The sequence below is a fragment of the Pungitius pungitius genome, chromosome 15 (genome assembly GCF_949316345.1).
Source record: "Pungitius pungitius chromosome 15, fPunPun2.1, whole genome shotgun sequence".
Lineage (NCBI taxonomy): Eukaryota > Metazoa > Chordata > Actinopteri > Perciformes > Gasterosteidae > Pungitius > Pungitius pungitius.
This window is the reverse complement of record NC_084914.1, coordinates 14,230,568-14,241,302: the sequence shown is the minus strand read 5'-3', so window position 1 is coordinate 14,241,302 and position 10,735 is coordinate 14,230,568. Positions and strand designations below refer to the sequence as shown.

Here is a 10,735-nt window from a genome sequence, read left to right as displayed (position 1 = left end):
TTTGTGTGTTAGAGAACAAAGCTTCACTCAACTTCAGTATTTATTCACAAACAAATAGACCACAGAGTGTATCAACTGTCTTTTGTACTGCATGGGTGCCTGCATCAACTCAGAAAGCCACTGTGTGTTTACAAAAAAACATCTGCAAAGAAATTAGAACGTCTTTTTTTCTTAATTTTTTTTTCTTCTCTGCGTCGGTCAGAGATTTCAGATCTCAGGCCCCCAAAACAACAGCTACTCATGACAAAGAGGAGCAGCGTGTGCAGGGCCTGCGCGGCGTTGAGCCGCCTCGTAGCGCCAACACAAGGTGGAGCACCGAGCCTCCTTGGATCTTGTAGTCTGCAGCTGTCTTCTCATCGTTCCTGAGAGCGAGTGAGCACAAGATAGATGAGAAACTGGTGCCGCTCGCAGCCACTACGAAGCAAAATTGTTCGCCGTGTCGGGGAACTCACATCTGTTTGCCGCTGTAGATGAGTCTCTGTTGCTGTGGGGGGATTCCTTCCTTCTCCTCCACCCTCTCCTTAATTCGCTCCACCTTCATTCATGCAAAAAAGACGACATTTAGAGATGATACGGTGCCTTTAGATTCAACAGCACATTTTACCATCTAATAGCAATGGTGCATCTCACCTTGTCTGTGGGCTCAATGTCGATCTCTATTTCTTTTCCGGTGAGAGTCTGAAAGAAAAGTTGACACGATCACGCACAGGGCAGGGGGGGGGGGGGGGGGGGCGCAGTGAGCACAGTGAGGTCGTTAAAGGTCTGATTTCATGAGACCAGGCACAGACATGTAACGTACAGGAATATCCACACAGTGGACGAGTTGGATTCAGCAGTTCGTGGGCAATAACACGCCACCGAAATGATTGATCCAATAGTTATCTGTCGATCAACGTTGTATGGTGCTAAACGATGAATGTCGTGTGGCCCAGTAGTAAAGGCCGTAGTTAGGCTACAGACTCTACCGGGACACATTGTAGTGTAACACCGGACACACCAGTGGCTAACCTGCCGCCGTGATCGCATTCAAGTTAGCAAGCTATCAGCGAGCATAACGTTAGCTACTGAACGGCGACGTGTACCGACGTAACGTCTATTAAGCTACGTTAATTCCGCTAAAACACAGGCAGACATAGAACGTTTTAGCATGAAACAAGATACGTGTAAATTAGGATGTAATAAATCACTGCTCCCTTCCCGGTACAAAGTAAATTAGCGAGCCGGTGACTGGCGTTAGCGGGCAAGCAAACAGCAGCTACGAGGCAGCAGAGAAGCGTTAGCGTGGAGGAAACGATGCCCTTACCTTAACTTTGATCAGCATCTTGAATAAACAATTTAATACAATTCCAAATTATATGAAATGTCTTTGTTGACAACACTGGATGTATTGGGGTTTTACAACCTGCTCGTCTCCGGCTGACTCGAACGTACTTCCTGTGTTCACAGCTAACCCTTCCGGACGCGACAGGGTCCAAACGAACGAAAAGATGGTTCTGCTCTCAAGCAAAAATAGCGAAACGAGCTACAGCAGCTTTAATGGATGAACAAAAATATTTACATCATTGACTTAAGAAAAAATATAGGTATCTGATCAAGTGGCAAGCTAGAAAAAAAATCAAAGTAAGTAAGTTAAACTCCAATGACCTAAAAGAATGAAGATGCTTGAGGTATACTTCTTGAAAGTTCTTAGATCGTTCTAACATTTTAATAAAAATTCACATTATTTTATATCTAAAATATATAGGTTATATATGTTATATATAACTTCTTCAAGCAAGTAACAACCAATTAAAACAATATATTAGTGCAAAAATGAATGTAAAGCAAATAACTTACAATATTTTCCTCTGAAACATTACACAATAGATGTGTAGACTAAAATGAGTGCATATGTTTTTAATTGCTTCCATCAACTACGTGATCAAATTCACTTAACGTGAGTTGCATTTGTCCAAAATGAATATACTACAGTATAAATGGATCTGTGAGAACATACAGAAAGCATAAGTAGACGCTGACCAACCGATGCCTCGCTCTCACACAGGTGTTAATCATTCAACTCATTTGACAGGAAGTATACAAATAGTGTCCGTTCCTCCAAGCTCAGGACGATTCCGTCATGGTGGCTCTTCTGTACCTAGGTGTGATACTCTCGGCTGTCTACGCAACAGCTGTTGCGAATTCAGGTATTATTTGCACAGGAAAATGTGTCGACCTTCTGGTAGTTGTTCATGGATTAAAGCGTGAATCATGGGGTTTGTTTGCAGACATCAAGGTTGACTGTGGAAAAGACTCCATAAGAATCAAATGGAAGATCAGTGCGGAGATGGTGCCGAAGGCTGGCCGTCTCTTCCTTGGAACCTGCATGGCCACTACTTTGAATGTCCTGCCCAGCGGAGAGGGGGAAGTCTACTTCAACCAAAAATTATCTCATTGCCAATTTCAAAAATTGGTAACTCAAACGCTCCATTCAACTAAAATTGCTATCAGCCTCTCAAATGTCTCAATGAGCTGTTTTTCTACAGATAACACGAAAACATGTCACCTTCACAAACGAGCTGACTTACAGGCCCGAGCCGAGGTCCAAACCAGCTGCCTTTGTGCATGCCGTCGAGTGTGTTTATTTAAGGTGGCCGTATCTTTCATTTTAACAGTGAATGAAATTTCACTTTTAAATGCTGCACCGTTCGCTGAGACAAATGCTCTCGTTACAATTTAGACCCCCAGGAATCATTCCACCTTCCCAGAACCCTGGAGCTGGTGTTTCTGAAGGCCGAGGCGGGCTGGTGTTCCACATGGCTCTGCTCAATGGTGAGTTCTTGCACTACAACATGGTGCCTTGTCCCCGCGCTCTAAACCCGTTACCTGTTTCCCTACAGCGGAGTTATCAAGTGTCGCAAAGTCCAATGTTGTCACCCTGGGCTCTTTCCTGCCAATATGGGCGGTAGTGGAGCAGAAGTCCCATCAGCCCTTGCTGCTGCTCATGGAGGAATGCGTGGCGACCTCGACACCAGAGCTGCACCCTGGGAGCGTCGTACACCCCATCATCGGCAATAAAGGGTGGGGAGCCGTGTGTGGATTTAGTCTTTTTGTTGATTCTTCTAGATTTAAAGACTTCCTGCTAATCGGCAACATTTACGTTTCTTCAGCTGTCTTCTGGAAAGCATGACTGAGAACTCCCTGTTCCTTCCTCGCTACCAGTCGTCTGCAGTCACCCTTCTCCTGCAAGCCTTCCAGTTGGGTGTTGGAGAGGAGGTGAGGGTGTAAATTGCCATAAGGAATATTTAGTAAAGTCATTTTTACAGTGTCATGTTCTCCTCAGGTGTACATTCATTGCAAACTGGTTGCATGGGATCCTGAAGCTCTTGATGAAACCAAAAAAGCCTGCCATTATAAGAAGGAAAGTATGAGGTAATGATTTTGAAGTCAAGATTGGCAGTTTTAAATGTAGCAGGTAATCAGTGGAGCAAACGTTAACAAATTGAATTGACTTTATCAGCATTATCAATCTGAACACTTGGACATATTAAACATTGTTGTGGCCTTTGTCCATCCAGAGTTCTGACTCCACCCTGATACAATGCCCCTCCACGATTGTGCCTTTTCCAGGTGGGAACTGCTCGATGACCCCTCTAACAGCTCCATCTGTAGTTGCTGTGACTCCACCTGTGCATCCCGCTCCAAAAGAAGAGTTGAACTGGGTATCCCTATTCTACCAAACCTGATGTGTGATCTATTACTCATTGTAATTTATTTTTTTTCCATCAGAAGTCTTAAACTTATTTTATTTGTCAGAAAACCACGGCTTCAGTCACTTTTCTGTGTTGGGACCCCTGATCATAATGGATCCGTCTGACCCAACGGCCAACATGTCTAAGGAGACTAATTTTGCAGCTTGAGTCATGAAAATGTAAGGTCTTTGTTTGGAAAGAAGAAGAAAGAAGCTCTGGTTTAAACTGAAGGACTAAATCTCTGTTCTCTACAGGAGTCCAAACTGCCATAGACCTGGTGGTCCTGCTTGACTGAAACAGGTGGCCAATGTGACACTACACTTTCCATGAAGTCAACTTGCACTGCTGGCAGATTCATTGTCAAATGTCCTAAACTGTAATAATAAACTAGTTGTATACCGTATTGATGATTTGTTTTTACACTTTTTTTGTTTGCCTGTTTGTCAACAAGTGTATTGTTATGGTCCATACCCTACATTAGTTTGCTCTTACAAGATGCCCAACTCTCAATGAATTTTACATCACACTGAAGACCCTAAATTAGGCTCAAGTATGTTTTCTTCATAAAATGAGTATTTAGCAACTGATTTTGGCCAGTCTTTGACTAACTGAATAAGTGTTATTTCCTCTAGCTCTTTGTCTATTAAAACATTTCTGATTAAGAATGCAACATTTCTAAAGACTATGTATTAAAAAAAAGCTGACATGACCCAACTTGGCAAGTGTTTTCATTAAATCAATAGATTTAAGTTCTTGAATTTATTTGTGGGTATTTGATTTTTAAACTCTGCTAGTTAACTGGTTACTTTGGCTTTTTAGTTTAATGAATAATCTGTACAATGAATGCATCTGACGTGTGAATACAATGAAAAAACCCTTTCTTCCGCATAGCTTCACTAAAAACTAAATGATAAACAAAAATTGTGATACATATTTAAATGTTTGTGTGAAGGTGTTTTCTCATATTGTTATGCATTAGGAGAAAATCTTTCCACAAAATATGACGCCTGCTTACGTGCAGCTGATCAAGCTTCACTTCATCTAAATGAAACACATCTGTGTAATGAGCTACAATTGGTCCAAATGGCCTGTGCACCTGAGACTATTAAATCACACCAGGTGAAAGAAGTTTTCTTGATCAATAGGCTCCAGTAACACGGAATAAAAACCCTCCCAGTGCCAGGAGAAAGCAAACAGTCATGATGGCTTTCTATTGGCAACGAGCAGTGGTTTTGAGCCTGGCCGTGGTCATGTTGGTCAATGCAGGTAATGTAACCAAATGGTGAGTGAAGTTGTGTGTTTGTATCCCTTAGACAGAATGAGTTTGAGTTCCTTGTGTTTTGCCCCTCTCCAGACATGAAGCTGGACTGTAGGCCTGACGCCGTGACGGTGGTGTGGACTAAGGGCAAATCCCAGGCTGATACCTCGCTCTTCCGTCTGGGAAGCTGCTTCCCCACCAGCTTCTCGGCCACCGAGGCAGTTTTCAGAGTGGATTTCAATGACTGTAGCTTCAGAAGACTTGTGCGTAGAACCTTCTTTAAAATAACCTTGCTAACTAAGTTTGTTTCTGGTGCCTCACTGACATTGGTCTCTCTCTAAGGTAACTGGTGATTACTTGATGTACACCAATGACCTAACCTACGGTTCTTCTTCTGACTCTCAATCTCTGGCCTTCACTCATCCTGTTGTCTGTACATTTGAAAGGTGGGTGCTTATTTTACAACATTGGATGTTTAGTAAAATGGCAGCAGTTGCTTGATATGCTCTTTGTTTTGTTGCAGGCCTAAAGACTGGTACCCTATGATTTATGACCCTGTGTTCAGTACACATGGTGTGGGACATCTCGTGTTCCACATTGGACTCATGAATGGTGGGTTTACGTAAATTCTTCACTGAATGTGGTGGATCTTAAGGTGACGTGTAACTTAATGATCCCCCCTCTTTTCTGCTGTAGATGACTTCTCAGGCCCTGCTGAGTCTACTACCTTTGCTCTGGGATCCTTCATCCCGATCATGGCCAGCGTGTCACAGAAAACCCATCAGCCATTGCTTCTGCTTCTTGAGGAATGCGTCGCAGCGACCACACGGGAGCTGCAGCCTGACAGCCCTGTGTACCCCATAATCGCCAATAAGGGGTACTCTTGTTTCACCAGATCATACTGTTATTTTACAGAAATTGGATCTAACGCATTATTTTTAATACAGATGCCTCGTGGACAGCAGGATGTCTGGCTCAAAATTTGAACCAAGACAGAAATCATCAGAGCTCCACCTATCCCTTCAGGCCTTTAGGTTTGGTCTTGGTGAAGAGGTAAGAACACATTGTGCAGGTTTTAGGGTTTTTCTGTGACAGCTGGAAGCAAACTCTGCCTTAAAACCTCTTTCCTCTACATAACAGGTGTTCATCCACTGTAAGCTTGTGGCTTGGGATCCCAACGGTCTTGACAGCACCAAGAAGGCCTGCCACTATGTCAAAGAGCATGGGTAACTCTCTAAAATGATCTTTATTGTTTGGTGGGTAAAGTCAGACTTCTTTGATGGCGAATCTTTTTGCCCTTTCTCAATCTTGAACACAGCTGGGAGCTGCTGGACAACTATGCCTACAGCACTCTCTGTGACTGCTGTGACTCGGACTGCAAGTCCAGGAGGACCAGGAGTATACAATCGGGTAACTTAATTTCTGCCACATTAACTTGTCTGGTGTTGATTTGACCCCCTACCTCTGTAGTGATTTGTTTTCCCTCATATAGTTTCACATGGAGTGGCACAAAAAGCAGTCCTTGGACCACTTACCATTACTGAGACTCCTTGACGTTTTCTAAGGGTAATTTCTTTTTTTCTATGATGCTATTACTTTATACGTTACTACAACCTAACCTCCTCTTGTGTTTTCCAACAGGATTGGATTCTGTTGCACTTTCAAATGCAATTTTAATTGTCTGGATGCTGAAAGCTTGATGCCCATTGGAGTTTTGATTGTAATGAAGCATTAAATATGTAAGCTCATTAAGTTGTGTGTGTGATTGTCTTTGGCGTTTCAAGGAGGTTTTCTTTTCATAACATCATCGCTTGGTGTTACTCTTGGCACTTGCTACAAGAGTGCTTTGACTGTGGGATTTTGACTGCTTGAAAAATCCTTCAGAATGCTTTTTACATGACCTGGAGAAGTTGATGGTTCCTGGTAGAAGTTGTTATCTCTTAATACACCACAGAACAGACACTGATGTGTTTCTACAGTAAATGATCTATGGAAGTTTCCTTTCATTGGATTTTTAATGTAGTGTAAAATTCTAGGTATTGCAAGAATGCTTGATTGTTCACCACTGTAGTGCTAGTTTTCCTGAAATCATGACAATTGACAGCTCCCAACTCATACTGTGGGATTTAATTTGAAAACATAATCCTAATTACCTGTCCATGCCAACCCTTTCACTCAATAGCACTATGACCCTCCCCCCTAGCTTAGGGGAGGCATTTATACTGCATGTGAAATTTGTACATGCATCAAACCTTGTGGCAATCCTATACTGAAGTTGGTTGTGGCAGCTTAATTTACAAACCCAAATTTGGATCACTAAATCTGACTCCGCTATAGTGTAATGTATAACAATGGTGTTAACGTTCATGTGGAAACACTGCTACATAAATCTCACTGCCATCAACTAGAACAATGTCAAGTGTGAAACGGGTTTGTATACTAATGGCCAAATCTGAGAAACTCTATACCAAGGGTGTCATTACTAACATCAATGATGGCTAATAGTTATGAAAAAGCTAAACATTTCACAATTTAAAGATATGCTTACTAGGAATTCATGGGATGATCTAATGGAGAAAATAATGCAAGTTTCCCTTATGAAAGGTTTATCCCCTTTGAGGATCGCCTCTAAGGGCACAGAACCAAGTTCCAAACCGACAATTCTCCTCACGAACAAATATAATGCAGCACATTTTAATCAATCACAACTTATAAGTTTGAAAATGCTCTAAACCAGGAGTCCTCAATAGTTCGATCACGATTGACGAGTCAAACAGGTGAAACAATATTATAGCCACCGGCTCACATATTCACATTGAAAACAGGTATTGTACCAGAGGATTTAAAAATTTAAAAAATCAACGTCTTCGGGTATAGCGGAAAACTCATCTTGTTTTAACAACTGCAGAGCTATATCTATTTTGTCTTGTTTTTAAAAAATACTAGAGAAAATTGTACACAGAAAGATTATGTTGTACCGAGACTCTAATTCAAATCGTTTAAATCATTAAACTTTTATGGCTTTACTTCACCTTATTAATAAAAGTATCTCCGCACTTGATTATAATAAATTGACTTGAAGTATCGTCATAGACATTTCTAAAGCATTTTGTAAAACTTAATAATTCATTGGAAAAGCAGGATAGGTAAGGTTTCTTTAACACTGCAAACAAATTGCTAAAAACGTCTCAGAATCAGAACAGTGTTAATTGTTGCTATTCCAACAAAGCCCGACTACTATGTGGGGTTGCACAAAGGTCTATTCTTGGACCATTTTTATTCCTTATTCATATAAATGATCTGTCTTATGTATCAAAAGCCTTTTTCCGACAATCCTATTTCTCTCTCATTCAAATTGTAATTCCATGATGATGGAAGTTAAATCTGGTTTTATTATGACTAAAGCTACATGGTTGAGGCTAAAGCTGGCTCATGGTTCAGGTTGTTTGTTTACTTTGTTTGAGCCTGTGATAATGTGGCCGCTGCACCTGAGACTATGGAATCACACCAGGTGAAAGAGATTTTCTTGATCAATGGGCCCCAGTAACAAGGAATAAAAACCCTCCCAGTGCCAGGAGAAAGCAAACAGTCATGATGGCTTTCTTTTGGCAACGAGCAGTGGTTTTGAGCCTGGCCGTGGCCATGTTGGTCAATGCAGGTAATGTAACCAAATGGTGAGTGAAGTTGTGTGTTTGTATCCCTTAGACAGAATGAGTTTGAGTTCCTTGTGTTTTGCCCCTCTCCAGACATGAAGCTGGACTGTAGGCCTGATGCTGTGACGGTGGTGTTGACTAAGGGCAAATCCCAGGCTGATACCTCGCTCTTCCGTCTGGGAAGCTGCTTCCCCACCAGCTTCTCGGCCACCGAGGCAGTTTTCAGAGTGGATTTCAATGACTGTAGCTTCAGAAGACTTGTGCGTAGAACCTTCTTTAAAATAACCATGCTAACTAAGTTTGTTTCTGGTGCCTCACTGACATTAGTCTCTCTCTAAGGTAACTGGTGATTACTTGATGTACACCAATGATCTGACCTACGGTTCTTCTGACTCCCAATCTCTGGCCTTCACTCATCCTGTTGTCTGTGCATTTGAAAGGTGGGTGCTTATTTTACAACATTGGATGTTTAGTGAAATGGCAGCAGTTGCTTGATTTGCTCTTTGTTGTTGCAGGCCTAAAGACTGGTACCCTATGATTTATGACCCTGTGTTCAGTACACATGGTGTGGGACATCTCGTGTTCCACATTGGACTCATGAATGGTGGGTTCACAAAAATTCTTCACTGAATGTGGTGGCTCTTAAGGTGACGTGTAACTTGATGATCCCTCTTTTCTGCTGTAGATGACTTCTCAGGCCCTGCTGAGTCTGCTACCTTTGCTCTGGGATCCTTCATCCCGATCATGGCCAGCGTGTCACAGAAAACCCATCAGCCCTTGCTTCTGCTTCTTGAGGAATGCGTCGCAGCGACCACACGGGAGCTGCAGCCTGACAGCCCTGTGTACCCCATAATCGCCAATAAGGGGTACTCTTGTTTCACCAGCTCATTCTTATTTATTTTTTACAGTAATTGGTTCTAACACGTTATTTTTAATATAGATGCCTCGTGGACAGCAGGATGTCTGGCTCAAAATTTGAACCAAGACAGAAATCATCAGAGCTCCACCTATCCCTTCAGGCCTTTAGGTTTGGTCTTGGTGAAGAGGTAACGACACATTGTGCAGGTTTCAGGGCTTTGTTGTGAAAGCTGGAAGCAAACTCTGCCTTAAAACCTCTTTCCTCTACATAACAGGTGTTCATCCACTGTAAGCTTGTGGCTTGGGATCCCAACGGTCTTGACAGCACCAAGAAGGCCTGCCACTATGTCAAAGAGCATGGGTAACTCTCAAATGATCTTTATTGTTTGGTGGGTAAAGTCAGACTTCTTTGATGGCGAATCTTTTTGCCCTTTCTCAATCTTGAACACAGCTGGGAGCTGCTGGACAACTATGCCTACAGCACTCTCTGTGACTGCTGTGACTCGGCCTGCAAGTCCAGGAGGACCAGGAGTATAGAATCGGGTAACTTAATTTCTGCCACATTAACTTGTCTGGTTTTGATTTGACCCCCTATCTCTGTAGTGATTTGTTTTCCCTCATATAGTTTCACATGGAGTGGCACAAAAAGCAGTCCTTGGACCGCTTACCATTACTGAGACTTCTTGAAGTCTCCATAGGTAACTTTCAATTTTATAGTGTGCTTAAAATTCATCCTTTGCAACATTCTAACTGTCTTCTGTTCTCCAACAGGAATGGATCAATGCTGCAACTAGTTTCTGACTTGTATATTAGGCTTTGGAAGCTTCTGAAAACTCAATTGCCATTATGGATATCGGATCATATTAAAGATGTAACTTAAGCTCGTGTTCGTCTCTTTAATGGGTTTTCGTCATGGCTTAATCAGCAGATCATGTAATTTTACACTTTCTACCAACTAGCTTTAACAATGGGATTTTTATAGAATACTACTATGGAATATTTATCCAACAAGTTGTCTTATGCCTCTCCTGGTGAAGTACATGAGAAATGGTCCATATCTTGATGGCTCAGCTGTTTCTACAGTGACTGCTCTCTGCTTACTTTAAAATAAACCCATAATTGTGTAGACTGTGAAATGTCCTGGAATTCAAGCAGGACTATGTCTATTCTGGGACTACCTCCATTTAAAGATCTACTGGAATAAAAGCATGTGAAACTCCTCGTCCCTACACATG

The 10,735-nt window shown here is 42.0% G+C and overlaps 4 protein-coding genes across 4 annotated transcripts; 3 read left to right on the top strand and 1 right to left on the bottom strand.

The window, feature by feature from the left end:
- Positions 1-27: 27 nt before the first annotated feature.
- nedd8l (NEDD8 ubiquitin like modifier, like) lies at positions 28-1,481 on the bottom strand. The gene is made up of 4 exons (XM_037458784.2): positions 1,304-1,481; positions 631-678; positions 453-535; positions 28-362 (listed from the first exon to the last, which is right to left on the bottom strand). The coding sequence occupies exons 1-4, from the start codon at positions 1,319-1,321 to the stop codon at positions 239-241; spliced, it is 273 nt and encodes a 90-aa protein (XP_037314681.2). The 5' UTR covers positions 1,322-1,481; the 3' UTR covers positions 28-238.
- A 599-nt stretch (positions 1,482-2,080) lies between these two features.
- LOC119209429 (zona pellucida sperm-binding protein 3) lies at positions 2,081-3,918 on the top strand. The gene is made up of 9 exons (XM_062557673.1): positions 2,081-2,186; positions 2,268-2,452; positions 2,526-2,629; positions 2,720-2,811; positions 2,880-3,060; positions 3,150-3,255; positions 3,323-3,411; positions 3,610-3,701; positions 3,796-3,918. Exons 1-9 carry the CDS (start codon positions 2,120-2,122, stop codon positions 3,897-3,899), a joined length of 1,020 nt encoding a protein of 339 aa, XP_062413657.1. The 5' UTR covers positions 2,081-2,119; the 3' UTR covers positions 3,900-3,918.
- A 973-nt stretch (positions 3,919-4,891) lies between these two features.
- Positions 4,892-6,754, top strand: LOC119208988 (zona pellucida sperm-binding protein 3-like). Its single transcript, XM_062557765.1, has 10 exons — positions 4,892-4,997; positions 5,086-5,252; positions 5,332-5,435; positions 5,513-5,601; positions 5,686-5,866; positions 5,937-6,042; positions 6,130-6,215; positions 6,308-6,399; positions 6,482-6,555; positions 6,631-6,754. Exons 1-9 carry the CDS (start codon positions 4,931-4,933, stop codon positions 6,541-6,543), a joined length of 954 nt encoding a protein of 317 aa, XP_062413749.1. The 5' UTR covers positions 4,892-4,930; the 3' UTR covers positions 6,544-6,555; positions 6,631-6,754.
- A 1,785-nt stretch (positions 6,755-8,539) lies between these two features.
- On the top strand, positions 8,540-10,735 carry LOC119208991 (zona pellucida sperm-binding protein 3-like). Its single transcript, XM_037457861.2, has 10 exons — positions 8,540-8,647; positions 8,736-8,902; positions 8,982-9,082; positions 9,158-9,246; positions 9,328-9,508; positions 9,583-9,688; positions 9,776-9,861; positions 9,952-10,043; positions 10,126-10,198; positions 10,272-10,735. Exons 1-9 carry the CDS (start codon positions 8,581-8,583, stop codon positions 10,185-10,187), a joined length of 951 nt encoding a protein of 316 aa, XP_037313758.2. The 5' UTR covers positions 8,540-8,580; the 3' UTR covers positions 10,188-10,198; positions 10,272-10,735.

Excerpts from the sequence above, each read along its gene's own strand:
- LOC119208991 (XM_037457861.2), top strand. The coding sequence starts at position 8,581 with ATGATGGCTTTCTTTTGGCAACGAGCAGTGGTTTTGAGCCTGGCCGTG. Across the intron at positions 9,247-9,327 it reads CCACATTGGACTCATGAATG|ATGACTTCTCAGGCCCTGCT; the intron begins GTGGGTTCACAA and ends TTTCTGCTGTAG. Across the intron at positions 10,044-10,125 it reads GACCAGGAGTATAGAATCGG|TTTCACATGGAGTGGCACAA; the intron begins GTAACTTAATTT and ends TCCCTCATATAG.
- nedd8l (XM_037458784.2), bottom strand. Across the intron at positions 536-630 it reads ACATTGAGCCCACAGACAAG|GTGGAGCGAATTAAGGAGAG; the intron begins GTGAGATGCACC and ends GCATGAATGAAG. Across the intron at positions 363-452 it reads ATCTACAGCGGCAAACAGAT|GAACGATGAGAAGACAGCTG; the intron begins GTGAGTTCCCCG and ends ACTCGCTCTCAG.
- LOC119208988 (XM_062557765.1), top strand. The coding sequence starts at position 4,931 with ATGATGGCTTTCTATTGGCAACGAGCAGTGGTTTTGAGCCTGGCCGTG. Across the intron at positions 5,867-5,936 it reads CCCATAATCGCCAATAAGGG|ATGCCTCGTGGACAGCAGGA; the intron begins GTACTCTTGTTT and ends TTTTTAATACAG. Across the intron at positions 6,400-6,481 it reads GACCAGGAGTATACAATCGG|TTTCACATGGAGTGGCACAA; the intron begins GTAACTTAATTT and ends TCCCTCATATAG.
- LOC119209429 (XM_062557673.1), top strand. The coding sequence starts at position 2,120 with ATGGTGGCTCTTCTGTACCTAGGTGTGATACTCTCGGCTGTCTACGCA. Across the intron at positions 2,453-2,525 it reads ATTGCCAATTTCAAAAATTG|ATAACACGAAAACATGTCAC; the intron begins GTAACTCAAACG and ends GTTTTTCTACAG. Across the intron at positions 2,630-2,719 it reads GTCGAGTGTGTTTATTTAAG|ACCCCCAGGAATCATTCCAC; the intron begins GTGGCCGTATCT and ends GTTACAATTTAG.